The 25,522-nt window shown below is 49.8% G+C and overlaps 1 protein-coding gene across 2 annotated transcripts in view; it reads left to right on the top strand.

Moving 5' to 3' along the window:
- The first annotated feature begins 116 nt into the window (after nucleotides 1–116).
- The window catches only part of SH3YL1 (SH3 and SYLF domain containing 1), a 36,944-nt gene continuing 11,538 nt past the window's right edge, over nucleotides 117–25,522 (top strand). Inside the window, exons 1-7 of one of the 2 annotated variants that reach the window (XM_041757588.1) lie at nucleotides 117–215; nucleotides 889–1,051; nucleotides 14,110–14,220; nucleotides 17,621–17,734; nucleotides 21,169–21,233; nucleotides 24,510–24,622; nucleotides 25,263–25,391. In XM_041757588.1, the coding sequence (XP_041613522.1) occupies nucleotide 1,051; nucleotides 14,110–14,220; nucleotides 17,621–17,734; nucleotides 21,169–21,233; nucleotides 24,510–24,622; nucleotides 25,263–25,391 (533 nt within the window). In that variant the 5' untranslated portion in view covers nucleotides 117–215; nucleotides 889–1,050. The remainder of the gene's footprint in view (nucleotides 216–888; nucleotides 1,052–14,109; nucleotides 14,221–17,620; nucleotides 17,735–21,168; nucleotides 21,234–24,509; nucleotides 24,623–25,262; nucleotides 25,392–25,522) is intronic. The other variant, XM_041757587.1, reaches the window with a different exon arrangement.

Raw genomic sequence — 25,522 nt, forward strand, 5'->3', positions numbered from 1 at the left:
GAGCCTTGGAGGCCCCGGGGCAGCGCGGGGCGGGGGGGGCCTTCGGGGTCGCCGGGGCCGGCTGGGTCCCGAGGACGCGGGGGCGGGCGGCACCTGCCCTCACCTGCCCCTCACCTGCCCCTCACCTGCCGCAGGTGTGCGCCTGCCCGGGGAGGCGGGGCCGCGGGAGCGCCCTTCCTGTTCCCGGGCAGGTGTCGGCGGCGGCGGGGGCGCGAGTGAGTAGGGGTGCGGGCGGCCGAGCCGCAGGGCGGGGGCGGGGGCGGGTGCCCCCGAGGTCGCCAGGGCCGGGCCGGGGAGCCCCCTGGGCGGGGCGGCCTGGGCGCGGACGGGGCGGGCGGGGGCGGGGGCGGGGGCGGCTGGGCCCGGGCTGCAGTGTCCTCCTCGGCTCGGCGAAGGCCCCGCCCGGGCCCCTGCCCCTGCCCCTGCCCCGGAGTCGGAGTCCGTGGGACCCAGAAAGTTCTAGGAGGAGGGTCCCCGCCTGGGAGCGTGCAGGCCCGATTCCTGCTCTCGGGAGTGCCCTAGTGGGACCCGCAGCCCAGCCGTTGGCAAACTACCATGTTGGAGGGTAGAACGACCCAAATAAGCTCCGATCTCCATCCTGCTCACCCTGTTTAAAGTCAGGAGGACTGGCTGTTGGTTTTGCGAACGCCCTACTAAAGTTTCCATAAAACGAGAAAATAGGAACTCATCGCCTGTCAGATTGAAAGCAGACATCTCTGCCGGTCCCGTGATGGGAAGCCTTTATTCCCCTTAGTGCCGACTCTCAGGAGAGCTCTCACCATTGGGGAGTAGGATGTGGTGCTTCACAGGCAAGGCTGGTGCGGCCGGAGGGAAGGGAGCGGGCGGCCGCCCTCCCAGAAGTCCTTCTACCTGTCTCCTTGTTTGCAGGTGTGTCATGGTGACACGTGACCCGACGCAATTGAAACCCTAAGCACAGTGACCTTTCTGTTTTCTCTGGGAAGAGTCCATGCTCCACAGCAGATGATCAGGCTGGAGGGGCAGGTGTAGCCCCGAACCGAGCCAGGGTCACTCTCTAGTTTGGGAAAACAAAGTGAGTGTAAATCAAGGCTCTTCTTATGCTGACACTTAAGTGCTCACCACTCCCTCCTCCCTGTCCCACATCTGCAGCCCTGGGTCAGGGGGAGGAGACGAGTCGCACAGGACACGCTAATTTGGGGCTCCAATGGCCAGTCTGGTTTCAGGTTTGGACTCTGAAGGCTGCTAATATGACCAGAGAGACCGGTTTTGATTTCTGGAACTGACAAGCTTGGTCCCCTTGAGTCAAAGGAATTGGTTACACCATGGCCACAGAAAGATAAGAATCCACTTAACAAACAATGTCGGGGGCAGCCCGGGTGGCTCCACGGTTTGGCGTCACCTTCAGTCCAGGGCCTGATCCTGGGGTCCCAGGATCAAGTCCCACATTGGGCTCCCTGCATGGAGCCTGCTTCTCCCTCTGCCTGGGTCTCTGCCTCTCTGCCTCTCTCTCTGTGTCTCTCATGAATAAATAAATAAAATCTAAAAAAAAAAAAAAAAGAAACAATGTCCATAGTTGTCAGGCAGTGGTGTTCAAGACAGGAATGTTCTAAAAAGCTTCTGAGCTAAGGGCAGTATGTCAAAATCTAAAAAATTACATAGATGGCCAAAGTTTCTTCTATCTTCACTAAGATCTAATCTGTTTATTCTATGTATTTCCTTAGCAATGTCTAGTTCCTTTGATTTTGGTTTGAGTTTTATCAATTCAGTGAACTAACTTTTATTTCATGTAAGTTATGAGGCTTAGTAATTTGGTTAATATCTAATTAACGTGCATTTAGAAAACGATTTCTAAATTTCTAGGCTTTTCCTGTAGGTACCTCTCTCGTAGTCAGGCATCTGCTGAGGAAGCGTATAATGGACGCTTGTTGATACGAGGGAAAGTCTGGGAAGCCCCGGCGCTGAGTGATGGGGGAGGCTTGACGGGGTCAGTTTCTCTCCCAAGCCCTAGGTTATTGCCCGTGATCAGTATGTAAATTATTTCCACAGCTTAAGCTCCTTTCAAGCTTTTGCGGTTTCCAAAGTAAAAATTTTCTTCCCTGTATTTTAGAAAGTCTTAATTTAAAAAAAAAAAGTTTTAGTATAGACATTTTCAAATGTTTTAATCACTCTTTTTGTATTTTTTTTTTGTATATTTTTTTATTGGAGTTCGGTTTGCCAACATACAGTACAACCCCCAGTGCTCATCCCGTCCAGCGCCCCCCTCGGTGCCCACCTCCCCTTCCACCACCCCTAGTTCGTTTCCCAGAGTTAGGAGTCTTTATGTTCTGTCTCCCTTTCTGATATTTCCCACCCATTTTCTCTCCTTTCCCCTTTAATCACTTTTTAAAGAAAATTTTAAGCTAAGTTTCTTAGCTTGAGGTTTGGCAGGCATGGACTCTCAGGCAGAAACTCAAATATTCTTAGAGAATTTGCTTTGCCTTGGGATTCAAGAGTCTCAAGGCTTTTATGAATGTTGCGATGCTGATCGTGACTTAAGGTTGAAAGGCTTCTTTAGTAATGACCTGCATCTTCACAGCTTCAGTCACACGACGATGCCAGCGTTCTGGCCAGACCGTGCCCTCCGCACCCCCTGCAGCACAGCAGAGGACAGCGCGTGGGCTGTGATTCGATGCTGAGGACAGGAGCTGAGGCTAATATCTAAATTGTTGTTATTATTCATTGGCTCTGACGGAGAAATTCACCATATATAACTATGACCAGGCGATATGATTTTATCAGAAATTTTAAAAAATATGTGGTATTAAAACAAATTATCTAGCGTCTTGTACAGTTCGGCCGAGCACAGAGGCATCGGCATCCTGACCGCGACCAGGCTCGTGAACCCCGGTGCAGTGACGGGGTTTAGACACGGCCCTGTGGTGTGCAGGCGCTGTGGGCTGCATCTGAATTCCCAAGCCCAATAGCCCCCTTCCCGTGTTTACAGAAAGGGCTGCGACCTTTCCCCACAGCAGGATGTTTGCAATAGCAGCTCTCAACTGTGGAATTTGCTTATTTGACTGGTTCACTTCTGCTTGCTTGATAGGGTTCACAGCAGAAAGTCTTCGGGGCTAAGATTTATGTACTATTTACTAAGTTTTAGTTGCATGTGTCAGAAAATCTGATCCAAATTGGCTTTAGCAGAAAAGGAAAACATGCTGGTCCAAGTGTGAACAGTCCCGGAGCTGCTGGGGCTTCAGCTGTTGCCACGTCCTGCGCTCCAGCAGGGCCTGCAGAGCCCACATTGTCTCCGCAAGTCTTGTCAAATGCCCTTCTGCGTGGCTTTGCTCTCAGGCTCTCCTCCTGCGGTGACAAAGTCCCGTAGCAAGTCCAAACGGAAGCGCCTGGGGAGGAGGACTTCTGGCAGCATCGCACAAGCGTTGATGAGGTGCTGGTAGGTCGGCTTTGGCTGGAGTTCTGCTGTGGCCCAAGATCTGCCCTGACTTGCCCACTTGGGTCGCCCGCTCCCTTGCAGAGGCGGCATCACTGAAACAGGCAGACTGTGCTGGTTCTGAAATAAGCCACAGATATGCAGCAGCAGAAGGAGCACATTGCTGCCACAGTTTTCTAATCCAATTCAGTACGTTGTTCTGAGCATCCACACGCACGAAAGGGCACTGCAGAGATGGGTGAGAGGTGCTGCTTCTGGCCTTAAGGGTTGTAGTTCACTGGTGGACAAACAGCATCGGGAACACAAAGGAAGTCGGAAGAAAAGACAGTTGGGTGGGGGGGAGCCTCAAATCACAAACTCAAGTGCTGAAGATATGAAGATGTATCACAAGCGCTCATTTTCTACCAAGTTGGGCTCTCTTCGTCCTCCCCGGAGGCCGTCATGTCTCAGGCTGACGCCAGGTCTGGGTTAGCACCGCCCGCTCGGACTTGCTTTGGTCTCCGTTACTATTAGTCCTGTCGCTGCTGCCCTGCTGCCCCTTGCTGTACTCACAAGGCCCTGGCAGTCCACCCCATAGTGCAGCAGCACGTCCCGCCTGCAAGCAGAGCTGCTGGGCCTGCTGCGCCCCTGGGCTGACAGGAGCCTTGTGGGGTGAGCCTCATTGGCACTGGGCTTGCATGAGGCTGGAGCACTGGGCTCCTGGCAACCAGACCTCCTTGGGTTTCCTTCTCTTTTTCAACCTCTCTTTCTTTAGAGGACCTGGAAAGGACTCCACTGGGCGCTACTTGTCAGCTTGTCCCTGGCTTCCCTCTGGCCCTCCTCTCTCGTAAGGCCTGGGAAATATTACAGAGTCCAAGAGCCAGAGAAATTTTGCTATTACTCAGCACATTTCCTCCTAAACCCATTGGATTTCCATATGTAAATGGACTCTGCTAGTCCTCACAGGGTTTTGATCTTTAATTCCCCAAAGGCACACAAATAGCTTTTTCATCTAACACGTGTGCTGGGCACCTAACTCTGTGTCATTATGGCATGTGCTGGAGATATTACAGTGAAGAAAACAAAATAGTCCATGTGCTTACCCCCATGGAGCTTATATTGCTGTGAAGGAGATGTGCACGAAGGACCATGATAGATAGATGTGGCAGATGGAGAGATCTGACAGATGGAGAGATATGATGGATGGATAAATAGATATGGCAGATGAACAGACATGACGGATGGAGAGACATGACGGATGAAGAGATATGATGGATGGAGAGACATGATGGATAACAGGACAGATGGAGAGATATGGATGGATAAATAGATATGGATGGATGAATAGACATGATGGATAGACATGATGGATGGATAGGCATGATGGATGAAGACATGACAGATGGAGAGACAAGACAGATGGAGAGATATGGATGGAGAGACATGATGGATGGAGAGACATGACAGATGAAGAGATATGATGGAGAGACATGACGAATAGACAGGACAGATGGAGAGATGATAGATGGAGAGATATGATGGATGGAGAGACATGATGGATAGACAGGACAGATGGAGAGATGACAGATGGAGAGAGATGATGGATGGATAAATAGATATGGATGGATGAATAGACATGATGGATAGACATGATGGATGGATAGGCATGATGGATGAAGACATGACAGATGGAGAGACAAGACAGATGGAGAGATATGGATGGAGAGACATGACGGATGGAGAGACATGACAGATAGGACAGATGGAGAGATATGATGGAGAGATATGGATGGAGAGACATGACAGATGGAGAGACATGACATATGGAGAGATATGGATGGAGAGACATGACAGGACAGATGGAGAGATATGATGTAGAGATATGACAGATGGAAAGACATGACAGATGAAGAGATACGATGGAGAGACATGACAAATAGGACAGATGGAGAGATGATAGATGGAGAGATATGATGGATGGAGAGACATGATGGATAGACAGGACAGATGGAGAGATGATAGTTGGAGAGACATGACAGATGGAGAGATATGATGGATGGATAAATAGATATGGATGGATGAATAGACATGATGGATAGACATGATGGATGGATAGGCATGATGGATGAAGACATGACAGATGGAGATACAAGACAGATGGAGAGATATGGATGGAGAGACATGACAGATGGAGAGATGATGAATGGATAGACATGATGGATGGATAGGCACGATGGATGAAGAGATATGACAGATGGAGAGACAAGACAGATGGAGAGATGGATGGAGAGATGGATGGAGAGACATGGTGGATGGATAGATATGATATGACAGATGGATAGATAAGGCAGATACAGACAGATATAATTGACAGATATGTCAGAGATGCAGACATGTATATGTATGGTTGACAGAGTAAGGATATAAGCTGTGGTGCAGACTAAGTATGGGAAACCTTTGAGGGATGTAAGCATTGGGTACTGTGACCTTAGCTATTACGTAAATGGAACATCTCTTTGGAGAAATGACCATAGGGGTTCAAGACTAGGAACAGAGAAACCAGTCAGGAGGCTTTGAACAGACACCACAAGAGCTCGTCGTCTTGGGCCAGGCTGGTGGCGGGAAGGAGGTGAGGTGTGATCAGATCTTGAGTGACTGTTGAAGGCTTCTGTCCTGGCGTGGCGTGCCGATGGACGGCTGTGGCCGCGAGAGCAACGATAGAGAAGCTGCAGTTGGCCCAGGTTCTGGGCGTGAGCTCCCAGGTGGAGAAAGGCCACCTGGAGAGAGAGGAAGCTGGGGCGCAGGTGGGGCCCTGGCGGGCTCACGAGCGGGCTGGTATAATTTGAGATGCTGACTTGATTGAGAAAGTCACTGAGACTGAGAGCCTGCAATTTAGGGGAAGGTTCAAGACTAGATAAAACTGGGAGAATTGTCAGAGCTGAGTTGTGCTTACAGTTGCGGGCCTGAGAGTTGCGTGTAATGGGAAAGAGCAGGGCCCGGGGGACGGGAGGACCCTGGCAGGAGGCCGGGAGGCAGGCTGGCCTCTCCTCCTTTCCTGCAGCCTTGGTGGCCGCCCTGAAGCCACACCTGGGGCAGGTTTGCTCCTGAGCTCCTGGGTCACGGACTGGCTGGTGCGAGCCGCGGCGGAGGGAGGGACAGTCTGAGGCGCGGGGCAGGGAGGCCCCGCTGCGGGCCCAGAGCCCACCGCCAGGAGGTCCACCCTGGCTCCGTGACCCCAAGGGCCACTCTGAAGCAGCATGTACAATTGGCCTTGAAAAATGAGTTGTATTTCAAGAGGTCGGAGGCTGGCAGCGGTTTCCTTAAAGGGCCAGGGAAAGAAACTTGAGGATATACGTAGGCCCTTACCCAGCAAGACCGAACAACCAGCCACAATTTTCTCGGTTGCTGAGAACTGAGGTGTGCTGACCGGCCCGTGTTCTGGTGATGCTCGTCTCGGGATGAGGCCGTGTGAGTCCTAGACGAGAACACATTTTGCTACTTGAGGTTCTCAAAGTTACTGTTCCTTAGCCTCAAAATAAGTCCCACGTGTTCAGCTGTTAATTCCAGTCTGTGGTGTGGTTTTTACTGATGATACCTCTGAAAATGCATTTTTTACACAAAATATTATTATTTGTTCAATTTAATATGTTCAACCATTAAAAAAGTAAAAACTGTTCTTACGTCCCAGGCGCTAGGTGAGCAGGGTCCCCCGTCAATTCGCCGCCCCCAACCTCCCAGCATGGGCTCTGGGACCAGCAGCAGGGCTCCTTAAGGTGTTGCTCCTTTCCGGGAGCGCGATGAAGAGCTTCCTCGGGGCGGGATGGGAGGAAGGCTGCAGGAGGGACAGGCGGGGTCAGCCCGTGGCGGGGACGCTGGCCGCAGGCCCGAGACAGGGAGCCTGAGCTCGCAGCTCCAGCCGCAGCCCGGGAGGCCTGGCAGCCCTGCGCGGTCGGCCTGTGGGAGCCCGGCCCTCCCCGACTCGCCCTTGCCGGGGCTCTCGGCCCAGGTGCATCCGGGACAAACACCTGCCGTGGGCCTCCCTCGCAGCCTCTGCAGCTCCCCGCCCTGGGCCGGAGCCCCTAGATGGGCCGTGGGCACCGGGAGGAGCACAAGACAGGACTCCAGTGCCTTCTAAGGTGTCGTCCTACTGGGGACAAGGGACGTCCCTGTAAACCCTTCAGCACCTCATAGAAAGGCAAAGCCAGTGCTTTGCGTTTGCAGAAGGACTTGAGATGGTGAGTTCCGAGCACCACGTAATCCGGGAGATACGAACGGGACCGTGTAGCCTGATCGCACGCGGCATCTCTGTCCCTGTGTCCGCCTCTCCAAACTGATTGATTAGATGGAAAACAAGCCAAATCTGCTCTTACGTCGGAAAATGAAAATTGCAAAGACTCCTCCGCCGTCTTCCTTCTTCAAAGATGAGAAATAATTTTTAAAATGTAGTAATTAGGGTAATATCAGCCGCAATAAAAAGTGTCCACCGTCAGGCACTCACCACATTAAGGGTCACGCCTCCCCGGGGTAGTAACCCAGCCGCGGGCGGCTCTCCCCTGAGGCCATCAGGGGTCTCATGTCCACCCCCCGAGCGGCTATGACAGCGACAGGAAGGAGGCTGGAGAGGCCCGTACTTCTCAGGCGTCCTGGCACGGAGGTGACACGTCGCCCTCACCCTGGGGACTGCGGCCACCGTAACACGGAAGTGCACACGGGGTGGCAGCTGGCTGTCCCGGCCCCAGCACGGAGCGGAGCCTCCGCACGGTTCATGGGTGCTGGGACAGGTGCGGTCACCGCGTTCCGTCAGGCCCCAGCGGGAACTAGGAACCGGGTAGCTCACCTGGTGATGGTGCGTGTGCCTAACGAGGCAGCCGTCCCTGTGCCCGGTGTGCTGCCCCAGATCCTGTCCCGTAGCAGCCGGACGGGGGACGCCACCCCTTCCTCGGGACGTGCTCACCGCTTGCGGCTTTGTGCCACCGTGTCCTGCAAACGCCCCTCACCGTGTGCGTCCCACCCCTGGCACTGGGCACCCAGGACAGAGCGCACGTCCTTGGGGAGCCGCCTCCAGGGGAGACGCTAGGGGCCCAAGTACATTTATGGGAATTGGAGTTGCTCTAGTGTGTATTTTTTCTAAGACCCTCTAAATGCAAACGGGGTAATCAAAGCAGTAGTAAAGGGCAGACTGAAGGTCGCTAGTAAATGGACATAATTTTCAATGGCTTTCTCGAGATTCCTTCCTATAAACATTTTACGTGCTTCCAAAAATCTTTCTGTGGTCATCTCTGTGCTTAAAACTAACGACTGGGCAGCCCGGGGGGCTCAGCAGTTGAGCACCTGCCTTTGGCCCAGGGTGTGATCCTGGAGTCCCGGGATTGAGTCCCGCGGCGGGCTCCCGGCATGGAGCCTGCTTTTCCCTCTGCCTGTGTCTCTGCCTCTCTCTGTATCTCTCGTGAATAAATAAAATCTTTAAAAAAACTATTAAAAAAAAAACAAAAACTAACAACTGCCACCAAAAGCAATGGAGCCCCAAGAGCATGAGGCTTCCATCGGGCGGGACAGCTTCACCCTAAGCAAGCAAATGGCTGCACAATGAGGAGTAACTTCAGGTCCTAAAAATCCAGGACCGGGCGGTGACCGCCCTGCGCAGCAGGTGCAAGGGGACAGACAACATGCAGGGCACCGATCCATGACAGAGCTCTCGCGGCGGGGCTCACAAGGTGCCCCAACGTGAGAAATATCTAATTACGTAATATTCGGCGTATGCTGAACACTCTGCTATGGAATGTCTCGGACACACGAGGGACTAGCGAGGGGACGCGATTCGCACCCGCGGCCTCCTCTAGAGCCGAAGGGAGCACTAACCTGCAGGCAGTGCCTGGGAGGCCTTCCCCAGGACAACCCCAGCCCCCAGCCAAATACCATGTGGCTTCTGTTATGTATATTTGTATCTTCTAGATGAATTTTACACATAAATATTGTATGTATTTTGTTACAGGTAGATTTTATCATTTATGCATACGTGCTGTATAAATGTAGATGCTTGGGCAGCCCCGGGGAGCTCAGCGGTTTAGCGCCGACTTCAGCGTGGGTCGTGATCCTGGGATCGAGTCCCACGTCGGGCTCCCGGGATGGAGCCTGCTTCTCCCTCTCCTGTGTCTCTGCCTCTCTCTCTCTCTCTCTGTGTGTCTCTTATGAATAAATAAATGAAATTAAAAATATATATATAAAAAAATAAATATATGTGCTTGCTCTTGTCTGTGTCCATGTGTAGTCCCCCACGTGTCTCCATGCAGCTTGTTCTTCCTCTGCTATCCCTACTTTCCCACGGAGACACGCGTGTGTCTGGTTGAACGCGGCTTTCAGGCTACACCAGACCAAAGTCATCCATCCTCTTCTTGGGGAAAATTTGTTTCCTTCTTTGGATGCGTTTCTGTGTCGTTGTCAGTTTGCTGTCAGGAACCCTGCGGCCGTGCCCCAGGCCCTCCACGGAGATCTGCCGATGTGGGGCAGGGCCACGCTCGCGCCGAGGCTCTGGGCCGCTCCCTGGCATCTCTCCGAGCTCCTTGTGACTCTTACCCATCGTGGGAGGTGGCTGCGGTGCTCTCACCCCGTGCCCCCTCCCCACACCTGCCGAGGCCCTGTGTCCCCCACTCAGCCCTGAGGCCCCCGCACACCCGCGGCCTTCGCCCGCTCCCGCAAGAGGCGCGTGTCCTGACCGCGGCCCCCACGGTGCTGGCACCGACTTCTACCCCGACAGGACACGACACTGCCCTTCTGTCCCGACCCACACGCCCCACGTGTCACGTCCGCACCAGCCACAGAGTTTTCCTCTTCTGTAAATCAACTAACCGGACACTTTGCCTGGTTTTCTGTTGTACTCCTTGTATTTTTATTGATTTTTTTCAAGGTCTCTGTGTATTCTGGACCCCAGATCTCTGACATTTATACGTATGACAGATACCATCCAGGATTTCAGTTGAATTTTTATTTTTCAGATATATGTTGATACAACTTTTTCTTAACTTTAATGTAACTGAATGTATCTGTAGTTTCCCCTTCTTATTGTGGATTATTTAGGGCATTCCTCCATTGCCCAAATAGTCTAGATATTTTCTATTACTTTTGTTCTTTTTTTTTTAAGATTTTATTTATTTATTCATTCATTCATTCATTCATTCATTCATTCATTCATGAGAGACATGGAGAGAGAGGCAGAGACACAGGCAGAGGGAGAAGCAGGCTCCACGCAGGGAGCCCGACGTGGGACTCAATCCCGGGACTCCAGGAGCACGCCCTGGGCTGAAGGCAGATGCCTAACCACTGAGCCATCCAGTCGTCCCGATTACTTTCATTCTAAAAGTACTAAATTTTGCATTCAGTATTAAGGCGATCAATTATTGAAATTGTGTATGATGTGATATTATATTCTAATTTTGTTTTTATTTGAACGACCATCTGTCCCAGAATAATGTATTCAAGTACCACGTCATCTCTGTCATATAGTTTTAAATATGTGAATACATATATGAATATTTTTTCTTTTGTTAGAAAGGTGACTTTTTTTATAAATTTATTTTTTATTGGTGTTCAATTTGCCAACATATAGAATAACACCCAGTGCTCATCCCGTCAAGTGCCCCCCTCAGTGCCTGTCACCCAGTCACCCCCACCCCCCGCCCTCTTCCCCTTCCACCTTAAGTGCTATAGATTATTCAGTAAGTTGTGCTGTATCTGTAAAAAATATTAGGTTCCTACTTCATATCCTACACCAATGTAAGTTTGAGATGCGCCAAATAGTTAATGTAAAATATAAGCTCTGGAAGAGGCTATAGCATAATGACCATATAGTTTTGTTTTGTTTTAATTAAGGCCTTTAGTCACAGTATTAGAAAGATGAAAACAGTAGAAAGGCTAGAGAAATGTTGCCATGTAAGTAAAAACATATGCTGAAAAACTATAAATAATTTTTTTTTAGAAAAGCTGCAGAGACATAGATTTACAACCTGATTAAAATTATAGACAAAAGGAGTATGGCACCAGAAAAACAGTCAAAGAATGTGAACAGAAAATAAGCAAAACAGGAAAAGTAAACAAACAAAAGAAAAATTCACTAGTATTCAGATAAATCCAAATAAAATTTGTTATGCTGTTCTCTGATGTACGGACTTCGCCGTTACCAGTATCGCCTGTAACCGTGGGAATTTTTATGGTAATTGGTTCTAAACTTGGGGACTGTTTTGGGCGCCTGGGTGGCTCCGTCAGTGAAACCTGGGTAGTATCTGTAGGAGGCAAATTTGTTTTTTTTTTTTTTTTAAGATTTATTATTTATTTATTAGTGAGAGACACAGAGAGAGAGAGAGAGAGAGAGAGAGAGAGAGAAGGAGGCAGAGACACAGGCAGAGGGAGAAGCAGGCTCCACGCAGGGAGCCTGACGCGGGACTCGATTCCAGGACCCTGGGGTCACGCCCTGGGCCCAAGGCGGCGCTAAACCACCGAGCCACCCAGGCTGCCCTGTAGGAGGCAATTTGATAATGTAATGAAAAGCTAACAAACTTCTTTTTTTTTTTGATTCATCGATGCCAACCCTTGAGACTCTATCCTAAGATGATCGTCAGCCAACAGCGGTATCTGTAAAAGCAGAAAATGGAAATAATCTACATATTTGGCAATAGGAGTCAATTGAGGCAAATACACGAAAATGCAGACAGTAGTGTCGGTGGATACTGATAGTGGGGGTGGCTTTTTCCTCGATATTTGCGTACGTGTATGTTTTCTTTTTCCTTTACAATATGCTTCTGCCATATTTTCCGATCATTTAAAAATACAGAATTTTTTTGTCATACTTGGGCCTTTTGCACTATGAATTTGAAAACTAATTCTCACTTAATTTCTGGTTCTTTTATGGTTTGATTTTTGGCATTTCAAATCATTGATGAATTTGGAGTTTGTCCATAAGTAACATGAAGCTGTGGATGATTTTTTTCCCCAAAAGGATCACTATTTATTGTGTAACATAGCTTTTCTACATTGACTTAAGGTGCTTTTTTATTATATATTAAATTATCTTTATATATTTGGGCCAATTTCTGAATTTTCTACTTCGTAAAATTGACTCTTCTACCTATACTTGCATCTACTACAAATTATGGACACTTTATCATACGTTGCAGCTTCTGGCAGAGATTCACCTCTCTGTTATTCTTCTGTTATATACTTTTCCCCCATATTTTCTCGCTTGTTTATTTTTCCATATGAACTTGTGATTCATTTTGTTTGGTCAGGATACCTGTAAAATTTACAAGAGATGAACTTGACATCGTTAAGACAAAAAGTCGAAAAACCATCATAGGAACATTGAAAAGACAAATGACAAGCCGCGAATCAAAATTTGTAACTCATGTTCTAGAAAAACCTTAATTCCCTTACTTTATAAATGAGTAAGAAATAAGAAATACTGCCCTGGTGGGACAGCACGAGGGATTGGAGGGGATGGAAAGTTACTTGACGTCACTCAACAAGTGAAAGCCCAGGGAGAGGTTCAGACACTGAAAGCTCCCGCCACTTACTGTGACCCCCAGAAACCGGCAGATGTGCCAGGGATGTGCTCCTGCAGAGGGGAGAAGGGGGGGGCGACCCCCGGGAAGGCCTGGGCTCTGAGATGTGCTCCTGCAGAGGGGAGATCCAGGGCAGGGGGGTGGGCGGCGACCCCCGGGACTGCCCGGGCTCCAACCTGGAGGCACCTGCGAGCTCCGGTGGGGGGGGGTCACCTGTGCCTGTCTCCGGCTGCAGGAGAGACACCCCGGGCCTGGGGAGCCCAGGACCCTGGATCTGCGAGGCAGGCTCTGCAGGGGGCGGCGAGGCCCCGGGGACCAGCCCACCCTGCCAGGCGCCGGCTTCCACTGGAGAGGCCCGTGGGGAGCCCCTGGATGGGGTGCCGGAGCGGAGCCTGAGCGGCCCCCCTGCTCGGGCAGGTCAGGACCCCATGAGGCGCCCTGCCCAGGCTGCTGCAGGCATCGGGGACCACCCGGGGTGGGAGGCGCACCTGCCAGCCACCCCTCAACCTCAGAAACGGGTGGCCCACATCCCAAAAGGCCAAAGAGGATGCCACTGTCCGACGAGGACAAAGAAGCATCTTTTAAAATGTGCCCAAGTATTGAAAGAACAACATACTGAGGACAGAAATGGGAAAACCAGAACAAATGGAACTTTCAGAGCTGAAAGTGTCAGGTGGAAGTGAAAAATGCATTCGATGGCCTGAACGGCTCCCCTGGCCCTGAAGCCTCCTGCTCTGTGGCCCTTGCGCTTCCTCCTCCTGTGACAAAGGGCCGGTCCTTCCGGGGCTTCAGGGCCCGAGGGGGCTGCGCCCGGTGGTGGCCCGACTCCCCCAGGACGTGCAGGGGGGGCTCATCGGCGGCTCCGGAGTCCCTCCCACCGTCACTGATGAGGATAATCCATAGGATAGCTCCACATTTTGACGTGGATTTTATCCCAGGATTTTATAATTTCTGGGATTTTGAGGGTTTAGGGTTTCCCAACCTCAGACTGAATTCATCAGGAGAATAGAGATGAGACAATAATTTGAGCATTTCCAGTTCATTTCTTTTGCTAGAAGGATGCTATTTGTTAATGCTCAATTGTGCATGAGTAGAAATGAAATTATAATAGATTCCTAACTCCTACTTACTGGATTTTTTCATTAAAATCTCTCTTTTTTTTTAATTTTTCAGTGAACAATCCTATACCTTCCAATTTGAAATCAGAAGCAAAAAAGGCTGCTAAAATCCTAAGAGAATTCACGGAAATAACTTCCAGAAATGGACCTGATAAGATCATTCCTGGTAAGTAAACCATGTACCTCTCATTTCTCAATTTGTTTTGTTGCCTGAGCTGCTTGGTGTGGTCTTTGGCCTCAGGCCGGGGACCCCTAAGAGCACCTTATCCTCCTGGCTGGTCTGCCAGCGGGTCTCCCAGGGCCCCCACACCCCCGCCCCCTCGCCCTTCCCTGCCTCCTCTTCCTGGCGCACCTGGGCTCTCCCTAAATTCACCTGTCCTCGCCCTCAGTTTCTCAGGCCTTCACAACCTTATCTTGCAGAATCACTGGCTAATCTCGTACATACATTTTGATTTGGGGGTTTCTCTCTTGAGATGAGATATTTGCCTTTTATCCTGCTTGAAGAAGACGTGGCTCAGTAATTCCTTGGGCCTTGGGAATGCAGAGCCTGACCTCCCGCCAGGGCCGCCCCAACCACTGTCGTTGATCTAATGGAGGCGGAGCACAGAAGACCTAGGCCGGGGGTGGTTTTGGGGACCACTGTCTGTCCATGGCCACGACCAGTGGCTCCTACTGGGTGGTTAAGGTGAACTCCAAGAAGCCAAGAAGACTCGTGTGTGAACCGGCTTGGGCACTGCGCAGACTGCCTCTGCCTTCCCTTTTGACCAGTCGCCACGCAGGACGCCGATCCTGCAGGAACGAAAACTAATTTAACTTAAAAAAAAAAAAAAAAATACTAGATTAATTTCTTAAGCCAGATTTTTAAGTTATTTAGCAGAACGTTAAATGTTTAAAAAGATTAATGTAGGGACGCCTCGGTGGCTCAGTGGTTGGGCATCTGCCTTCCGCCCAGGGCGTGACCCCGGGGTCCTGGGATGGAGTCCCGTGTCGGGCTCCCCGCAGGGAGCCTGCTTCTCCCTCTGCCCGTGTCTCTGCATCTTTCTCTGTGTCTCTCATGAATACATAAAATCTTAAAAAAAAAAAAGATTAATTTATTGTTGTTATAATAATAATAACAATATTAATGATTGTTATTTTGGTGCAGTCACTGCTCCCATGGAGGACACAGTGCTTCCTGGAGCGTCGCTCCTCAAGGTGTGGACTCGACCAACTGGGGGCTTGTTAGAAATGCAGGATCTCAAGCCTCTTCTGAAGCCTAAGGAGTCAGAATCTGCATTTTTCACAAGATCTCAGTGATCTGTATGCACATACCAGTTCGATAAATGCTGCTTTAGGACTTGAAGAAAATTCAGCCAGAAAAAAACGAATTTTCAGTAACAGTATTCTGAAGCAGGAGATAGAAGACATGTCTTGATATATGTGAGCATCTGCATACGCAGCCTCCTAGCCCAATTCATGAATAAATTGTATTTCCTGACACAGAAACATCTGGGTTTGGATTATCCCTCCTGGATTCTGTGCGGTGGAATTCCATCAGTGATCTGTAACCAGCGCATCAATACTGTAAATAAAAAGCCAATTGGCAAATTATTCAGGCATTAGTGGTATTTTAGTGTCTTCCAAATCTGGATGGAAAATCCATAAATACAAACATGGCATTTAAAATATGTTCATCAAAAAAATAAAATAAAAAATAAAATATAAAATAAAATAAATAAAATAAATACAATAAAATAAAATAAATAAAAAATAAAATAAATAAAAAATAAAATAAATAACATAAATAAAATAAAATAATAAAATAAAATAATAAAATAAATACAATAAAATAAATACAATACAATAAAATAAATAAAAAATAAAATAAAATAAATAACATAAATAAAATAAAATAATAAAATAAAATAATAAAATAAATAAATAAAACAAAATAAATAAACAAACAAAATCAATCAATCAATCAATCAATCAATCAATAAAATACGTTCCTCTGCTTTTGTTCCTCGTAAACGGAGGCAGTCCTGACCGTACATGCACTGAGAGCGGAGAAGATGCTCTGCCAAAATGCGGTTGTAAAAACACACCCATGTGATACACAGCACAGCTTCGAACTCATCACAACATTCATAGGACCTTCCACGCAGAGCAAAGGCCCGCTCAGCAGGCTGCAGTCGGAGCCCAGCCCTGTCCTCACCACGTGCCTTCGCACCTTTGCGCCCTTGATGTGTTCTCTCTCAGAGTCTCCTGCTAAAGTTTTGAAACGGTTTGCATAATTATGTTAGAAATTTAGTGTTTTTCTAGGGACTCGTACAAAACCATTTCTGTGTATTTGAGTAGAGGGTCTGGTTTGACTTTCTTGATGGAATATTTGACTAAAGATGAGAAATCAAAACACCTGGAAAGTGATGTCAGAGGCAAGAGTAACTTCTGATGCTTAGGCTTCCTGTGTTATTTAAAAAAAAAAAAAAAAAGACTTTATTTATTTACTCATGAGAGACAAGGAGAGAGAGAGGCAGAGACCCAGGCAGAGGGGGAAGCAGGCTCCGTGCAGGGAGTCTGACGCGGGACTTGATCCCGACACCCGGGGTCACCACCTGGGCCGAAGGCAGACGCTCTGCCTCTGGGCCACCCAGGCGCCCCTTCCCTTGTTGCTTGAAGATGTCCTGTTGTGTGAATAAATCCACAGAAAAGGGAGGTGCCCTGTTTGAGGGGCACGTATATTAATCCATCTTATGTAATGGACTTCCCTGAAATGTGAATATGGTATAAATTAAATGGTATTCTTAGTCCGCTAGTAGTTATGTCACTTGAATACTTGATCGGATCATTTTATAAAGTTAAATGTCTTTTAAAGTGGCAAAATCTCTTGGGTTTTCTGTGTTTACGTCTAATTTTCATATTCATGAAACGTGAACTAAGTATATGGCTTTAAGATCCAAGTTCTGCTGCTGGCGGCACACCCAGCTTGTGAGGTTTCTCCTTAGTACTCAGTTCCATGTGGATCTTAATTCCTTTGAAAACAGTAACTTGGGTTTTTTTTTTTTTTGTATTTGTTAAGATTTTATTTAATTTCAAATAATTGACATATAATGTATTATTGGTTTCAGGGGTAGAGTCGGTGATTCATCCTCTTATGACACCCAGTGCTCATCACATCACGTGCCTTCCTTGGTGCCCGTCCCCCAGGGACCCCGTCCCCCACCCCACCTCCTCCAGCCGCCCTGTGTGTTCCTTGTAATCAAGTAGCTTGTTTTTTCATGAGTTGTATTCTCAATTATTTGAAGTTTCCAAATTACTTGTCCTGCAGGCAGATGCCCGTAAGGAAAGGTCACCCTCATGCCTCCTTCAGACAGCAGGTGCAGGACCCGGGAGCAGCACTGCGCTGGGTGCCCCGGTGGAGGCAGCACCCCGACCGGAGGTGGCGGCCAAGGCCTGGGTGCCCTGAGCTGCACCCACCCCCTGCCATGGGTGCCCCCCCCCGTGGGCCTGGCCGCACAGCGCTGTGTCCTGAGTCCTCCACGCCGCCCTCCGTCCCACCTGCTCACCTGCCGCTTCCTACCTTGCAGCCCACGTGATCGCTAGAGCCAAAGGCCTTGCGCTTCTGTCCGTGGTCCGGGCCGGCTTCCTCGTGACGGCCAGAGGGGGCAGCGGCGTGGTGCTGGCGCGCAGGCCCCACGGAGGTGAGTCCCCGGTCCGGCCCCGGCGTGGGCACCCGCGCCCCTGAACCCCCGACCCGGCCTCCACCCGCCGGGCTGCCCTGGGCCACCCTCTGCGCAGACACCCAGCGGGCCGGCGAGCGACTCGGGGCGGGAAGGAATCCCCTCAACCCCGAGGGGTAGCTTGCCCTGTGGAAGGTGATCCGGCCATCTCGGCCATCTCTGATCGCTCTACTGTTCCCGTGGGAAACCACAAAAACCGGAATTTTCTTTAAAGCCTGTACCCAGGGTGAGGGTGGGAGCCCATCGGGATCGGACACGTTGGTGTTACTTTCTGGGGTGAAGTCTAATCCTTGATTTTCAGAGATGAAATCAAAGTGTACTTCCCCCGATTCCAGGTTTAGCCGACATTTAGCGTAATAATTTAAAACCATGCAGGTGTGTCAAAGCCAACTAAAGAGCTGTTTATGCCGATTCAACATTCTCCGTACGCTCACATAATTGAACGTATTTCTCTCTTAATACATGTTTTTTAGTGTAGATCATTTCATGTTGCTCTGGAAGAGAGCACGAGACAATGACAGTAGATCCCCTGGGGGTCGGTGGACGTGGACCCTGGTCCCCGGATCAGGTTTGGCCCCTGATGTGACCCTAACGTACAGTAGATCCTCTGGGGGTCAGTGGGCGAGGACCCTGGTCCCCAAGGTCAGGCTGTGTCCCCTGATATGACCCCACCGTGCAGTAGATCCCCTGGGGATCTATGGGGCATGGGCCCTGGTCCTCAAGGTCAGGCTGTGTCCCCTGATGTGACCCCACATGCAGTAGATACCCCTGGGGGTCGGTGGGCATGGGCCCTGGTCCCCGAGGTTAGGCTCCCTTTGTCACCTGATGTGACCCCACAGTACAGTAGATCCCCTGGGGGTCTGCAGGGTGTGGACCCTGGTCTCCGGGGTCAGGCTGTGGCCCCTGATGTGACCCCACAGTGCAGTAGATCCCCTGAGTGTCGGTGGGGCATGGGCCCTGGTCCCTGAGGTCAGGCTCTGTCCCCTGATGTGACCCTAAAGTACAGTAGATACCCTGGATGTCTGTGGAGCGTGGGCCCTGGTCCCCGGGGTCAGGCTCCCTGTGTCCCCTGATGTGACCCCACAGACCTAGGCCTCTGCAGAGCCGCTGCACTGCCCATGGGTTCAGGGCCATGAGAAGGTCGCCGTGCGGGTTGACCAGGCGGCTCTCTGCCCAGGTGGGGCCCAACTGCCCTGGGTCTCAGAGCCTCGGTGGACCTGCTCCAGGGCCCAGTAGCCTCGTTTCTCTCCCCCTCCCGAGCGCCAGCTGCTCCGTCTGCACAGGATAAGATAAAAGCCGCCCAAAGGAAGCAGCAAATTCCCCAGATCCCGGCCAGATGGGCTGTCCTCAGACAGGTCGGTTCCTAACATAGGAAATGAGAAGAACTTTGGGATTATATAACACTCATTTCTGTAATCGAAACCCCACTAAGCCAGGCTAGATTAGTTCTGAATATATTCAAGCCATATCCTGTTACCTAGAACACAAAATTAGGTTTAGGAAGGTAATAAGCATTTTCAGAAAAGTACTTTATTTATACTGTCCCACCCTCCACCCATCAAATTAATTTATTTCCTAATTCAAATGGAATTATTGTACTTAGTTTTCAAATGTAAGGAAATTTATCATCTTAAAATCTTAATAATCTTGAATTTATAACCTAGTTCTTGTGCTTCTACAAGGCACAAAAAGGCCAGTTTTTGCCCCCAGAGTTTTACAATAGAAACAGTTTATTATTGTGTTGCCCTTAGAAGTGATAGTATTAAAAATTTTTAAAGTCATTTGCTCTCTTATATCTCCTAAAAAATTCGAACCAAAAACTAGAATTGCAGCTCAATTATTTTGTGAAACATCCAAGCATCGATAGTTGTGATTATCAAGTGCCACGTGTGTTAGCAGGTACAGGCTGGCTAGTTTGGTCGTGTGCACGTTTATAGAGAAAGATGAGGGGGCATGGATTTGTGAGTCCATGAGACTCAATATCTAATACCTTTCAAATATTTTTATTTTAGATTTTTTTTTAAATTTATTTATTCACGAGAGACACACACACACACAGAGAGGCAGAGACCCAGGCAGAGGGAGACACAAGCTCCATGCAGGGAGCCCGACCTGGGACTCGATCCCAGGTCTCCAGGATCACGCCCTGGGCTGAAGGCGGCGCTAAACCACTGAGCCACCGGGGCTGCCCCCTTCCAAATATTTTTAACTTAAACATTATATATGCTCATTAAAGAATATTTAAAAACAGAGGGGGAGGGGATCCCTGGGTGGCACAGTGGTTCGGCGCTTGCCTTTGGCCCAGGGCGCGATCCTGGAGACCCGGGATCGAATCCCACATCAGGCTCCTGGTGCATGGAGCCTGCTTCTCCCTCTGCCTATGTCTCTGCCTCCCTCTCTCTCTCTCTCTCTCTCTCTCTCTCTCTCTCTCTGTGTGTGTGACTATCATAAATAAATAAAAATTAAAAAAAAAACAGAGGGGGAAATAAAAGTCTTAGTATTTCTAAAAGAACGCTATTCTTTCACATCGTAGCATTTTTCCTTCCCATATTTGGGTACCTAAGGGGTTGTAATGCTTTTTTTTTTTTTTCATTTAAATTCAATGAGCCTACATATAGTACATCCTTAGTTTCAGATGTAGGGTTCAATAAGCCATCAGTTGTGTATCACACCCAGTGCTCACCCACCACGCGCCCATCACCCAGCGCCCCCAGTCCCGCCCACCCCCGGCGCCCCCAGGGTGTTTCCCAGAGCTAAGAGTCTCTTGGGTTCGCCTTCCCCTCTGATGACTTCCATTCAGTTTTCCCTCCCTTCCCCTTATAATCCCTTTGGCCATGTCTTATATTCCGCGTATGAGTGAAACCATATGATTGTCCTTCTCCGACTGACTTCCCTCAGCATCATCCCCTCCAGGTCCCTCCACGTCGAAGCACATGGTGGGTATTTGTCGTTTCTAGTGGCTGAGGAATATCCCACCGTGTCCATAGACCACAGCTTCTCTATCCATCGTCTGTCGATGGACACCGAGGCTCCTTCCACAGTTTGGCTATTGTGGACATTGGTGCTAGAAACATCGGGGTGCAGGTGTCCCGGCGTTTCACTGCATCTGTATCTTTGGGGTAAACACCCAGCAGTGCAGCTGCTGGGTCGTAGGGCAGGTCTATTTTTAACTCTTTGAGGAACCTCCACACAGTTTTCCAGAGTGGCTGCACCAGTTCACATTCCCACCAACAGTGCAGGAGGGTCCCCCTTTCTCCGCATCCTCTCCAACATTTGTGGTATCCTGCCTTAATTGTCCCCATTCTCACTGGGGTGAGGTGGGATCTCATGGTGGTTCTGGTGTGTATTTAAGGGGTTTTAATATTAGAGTGACGCTTGTTTCTTTGTTTTATTAGAATGGTCTGCGCCCTCCGCCATTGGGATAGCTGGGCTTGGTGGAGGATTTGAGATAGGAATCGAGGTAAGTGTGTAAACCACAATTGCCATTTTCTCCAAAAGAAGCTGAAACTTACTGCAGAGAACCTGAGAGACTACTTGCTGTTCTTATTTTGCCACCAACAAAATACGCGTTATTGCATGTATTTCATTTTCGACATGGATCCCCACCTACAATTTTCTTTTTTTTTTTTTAAGATTTTACTTATTTATTCATGAGAGACCCACAGAGAGAGGCAGAGACACAGGCAGAGGGAGAAGCAGGCTCCCTGCGGGGACCCCGAATCAGGACTCGATCCCAGGACCCTGGGGTCACAATCTGAGCCAAAGGCAGACGCTCAACCTCTGAGCCCCCCAGGCGGCCCTCCGCCTACAACTGTCTAGGTTTGCCAGCGTCCTCTCCTTGACGGTGGACGTTGCTCGTCCCCCTTTGCTCCGTCTCCGCCTCTAGCACGTCTGAGGAGCAGGCGTCTCAACGGATGGACCCTGCGGCCCCGCGGCTCCGGGTTGCCAACCGCTCCCCAGCTGGAGCTCAGAGCCGGGCCCACCTGACTAGCCCAGCGTGTCCTCGGGTGGAAACACCCAGTCGTGTTACTGCCCAGAGAATTATTGAATTCGTTATCTTTGAGCTCTTATCTTCAAATAATTCAAATTCTTTAAGCAAAGACTGACTTTGCATTGTTTGGTTTTGTAACTTTGCTCCTAATGACCTTGGCCCCTCTGCTCCGGGGTCAACGTTACTCCCCCAGCTTTTCCCACAGGCTAGTTGGGTTTCCCTCATTCCTTCGTGTAACAATGAAGTTTAAATGCACAACCGGCATCTTATTTGTAGTTACATCTTATTGCAAACTTTTTTTTTTTAAGATTTATTTATTTGACACAGAGATAGAGAGACCCAGAGGGAAGAGGCAGGCGGAGCAGCAGGCAGGGGCAGGGAGAAGCGGGGAGCCCGACATGAGGACGGGACGGGGGGGGTCCACCCCAGGACCCCGGGGTCAGGGCCCGAGCCAAAGGCAGGCGCTCCAGCGACAGAGCCGCCCAGGCGCCCCTTACTGCAAACGTCTAAAGAAGCCGCATCGAATTTTGAGATGTCTTCTACCGTTTATTTACTCTATTGCTCCAGTTTTCTTTCAGAGAATCTGTTTTGCTTTTCCCCTAAGCTGTGGGAGCAAATGTAGAGCCGCTGGCCCGTCCTGCTCCTCAGATTCTCTGTGGGCTTTGACCTGGTTCTCTGTAGTGATATCACCAAAGAACAGGATTATCTTACTCTTATTTCAGAGAGAATTGAATTGAGAGGAGACAGAAAATTAAAGCATTACTTTTTTCTTTAACTGACTCTTACTTAACATTTTGTCTTCCTTAACTGTCCTAAGATGTCCAAGGAGAAGGGGACACTCGGCGAGGCCTCCCCATGGTCATGGCTGGAGATCTGCACTTTCCGCCTGTGTCTCTACCAAGCATTACGCAGAGCGATCTTACACACATTACCTAAAACTGTATATAAAGCCAGCTCACACAATCATTGGCAAAATTACTTGTCATAACATGCTAAGTAATTCTGTATCATTTGACACCACAATCCTCAGAAATTGTCCGTATATAAAATGGAGGGACCCCCTGGGGGCTCCGCAGTGGAGCGTCTGCCTTTGGCCCAGGCCATGACCCCGGGGTCCCGGGATCGAGTCCCGCGTCGGGCTCCCTGCAGGGAGCCTGCTTCTCCCTCTGCCTGTGTCTCTGCCTCTCTCTCTGCATCTCTCATGAATAAATAAATAAAATCTTTAAAAAAATGCCAAAATAAAATCAATTACGAATGATTTCAATTGATGTCTTAAACCAGCTTACGTGAAGGTCTGTGCCCGTGTCCACATGCATGCAGAGTACGGGACTTGCGAGCGGGGTCCCCTCCCGCCCCCCACGAGGCCGTGTGTCCGAGCTCACACAACCTGCAGGAGGCAGAAGTGGGATTCACACCCAGAGAGTTCGATTTTTAGCCCAGATTCTTAGCATCGATCCGCACACCTTTCCTTTTCTGGGTCTGCGGTCTCCATCCTCAACAGGGCCGAGAGGGGCCGGGCCTGCAGCTGTCGTGTGGGGAAGGGCGGCAGGTGGGGAAGCCGGCAGAGGAGCCCGGGTCACCAGCTCTCAGGCGCAGCTGCCCCGAAGCTCGGGCCCGTCCCTCCATCCCCGAGGGCCGTCTGTGCTTCTGGGCTCTCGAGCACACCTGTCCGTGCGGGTGCGTCTTGAGCATCGTCACCACGTCCCCACTTTGCTTTCACATAGATAATTAACTCAGTAGAAGGCATTAACTGATGGTCAGCTAGCTTCCTTCCAATATTTTGCACTTTAGCCCGAAAGAAAAAGGACAGCATGCACTTTAGTCATGGTAGGAGCTCGGCCCTGCCGGGGATCACTGTGGAGATGCCACTGAAGACCCCGGGTCCTGCGCCCTGGCTCGCGGCGGGGAGGTCTCAGGCTGGGCTCTCTCTCTCGCCAAGTGTGGTTGAAGGGAGTACTTTTACTCTTTCTGACCTACGTACACTGGACCTGCTCTAGCTGTCCCCGGGACAGTCCCCCAAAGCTCGCCAGGCCCCCATCACTACCATGTCGAGAAGACTGGGGGTTTGCACGGAGCCCCACAGGGTTTGCACGGGGCCCCACGGGGTTTGGGGTATGCATGGAGCCCCACAGGGTATGCACGGAGCCCCACGGGGTTTACACAGAGCCCCACGGGGTATGCACGGAGCCCCATGGGGTTTAGGATATGCACGGAGCTCCACAGGGTATGCATGGAGCCCCACAGGGTTTGCACGGGGCCCCATTGGGTGTGGGTTATGCACAGAGCCCCACAGGGTATGCAGGGGGCCTCACAGGGTATTCACGGGGCCCCACAGGGTATGCAGGGAGCCCCACGGGGTATGCACAGGGCCCTATGGGGTTTGCACAGAGTCCCACAGGGTTTGCACAGAGTCCCACGGGGTTTGCACGGGGCCCCACAGGGTTTGGGGTATGCATGGAGCCCCACAGGGTATGCACGGAGCCCCACAGGGTTTACACAGAGTCCCACGGGGTATGCGTGGTCCTTGGTGAGTGCTTGGCCGGGTCTGCTGTGCTGCCCTGTGGAAATCGCCATTACTTGCATCCTCAGCTCAAAATACAAATGATTCTTCCTTCATCTTCTCTCACTGTCTACACTGAAACTCTTGCTATGTCGTATGGTATATATTTGAGTTTTAATCAGCATGTACTTTAAAGGATATTTACACGTAATTAATTGTAAATAAATGGTTCTCTTCATTTTCAGGTATCAGATTTGGTAATAATTCTGAATTACGACAGAGCAGTTGAAGCTTTCGCAAAAGGCGGTAACCTGACGCTTGGAGGGAACTTTACTGTGGCAGTTGGGCCCCTGGGAAGGTGAGCACCGTGCGGTACTTTCCGAACAGCTGTTGGATAGTGATGGTTTAAAAAGTGTACACAGCTTTGCATGGGGAGGAAGCTTGAGTTGCAATGAAACCGATTAAGGATTTATATAAGCTGAGGGCCTGAGGTTGTTTAGAAATCAGAAAGCCGGTGTGATAAAGTGAGAAAATCTGAAACTAGAACACGCGAAAAGAAACTAAACATTTCAGAAATGCAGGTCATCGTATCTACTGGAATCGAACATAAAATTGACCTTTACGCTCTGAAGGAGTCAAGTCAAATTTAATTAACTGATAAAGAAAGGGCAGCATTGACTGAGAAAGGAAAAAGATCTTCTTCAAACTAAATTGTGAAAACCCGAAGTAGAAGGGATCACTGGAGCGATGGTTGCCGTACGTAGCGTGCCTTTTAGCTCTCTGTTAAGGAACGACTATTTTCGGGTCGTTTGAGCCACGTAGACGTGCGGAAAACCCAGAGCATAGTCATCTAAAAAGGTTTCTAAATTCCATGACAATACTCAGTGTGGAAGTACAGAGCAAGCCCCTCTTCGAGTGAGAAGCGCGGGGCCGCGCAGATACCGCCTTTGGCGTCCATCCCCTGGTGGTCCTGTGATGCAAGACCGTGTGTTTTGCAGGAATTTAGAAGGAAACGTGGCCCTAAGGAGCCCTGCTGCCGTCTTCACATACTGCAAGTCCAGAGGACTGTTTGCTGGCATATCTTTAGAAGGCAGCTGCTTGATTGAGAGGAAAGAAACTAATCGAAAGTAAGTGCGAGCCAAATAGTTTTAATTGATTTCAGGAACGTGTGACGAGGAAAATAATACTTCATAGACCCATATAGTTGTTCACAGTTTGCAGAGTAGACTTATATATTCTTTTTATTTATTTTTTTTGG

The sequence above is a fragment of the Vulpes lagopus genome, chromosome 5 (assembly GCF_018345385.1).
Source record: "Vulpes lagopus strain Blue_001 chromosome 5, ASM1834538v1, whole genome shotgun sequence".
Taxonomy (NCBI): Eukaryota; Metazoa; Chordata; class Mammalia; order Carnivora; family Canidae; genus Vulpes; species Vulpes lagopus.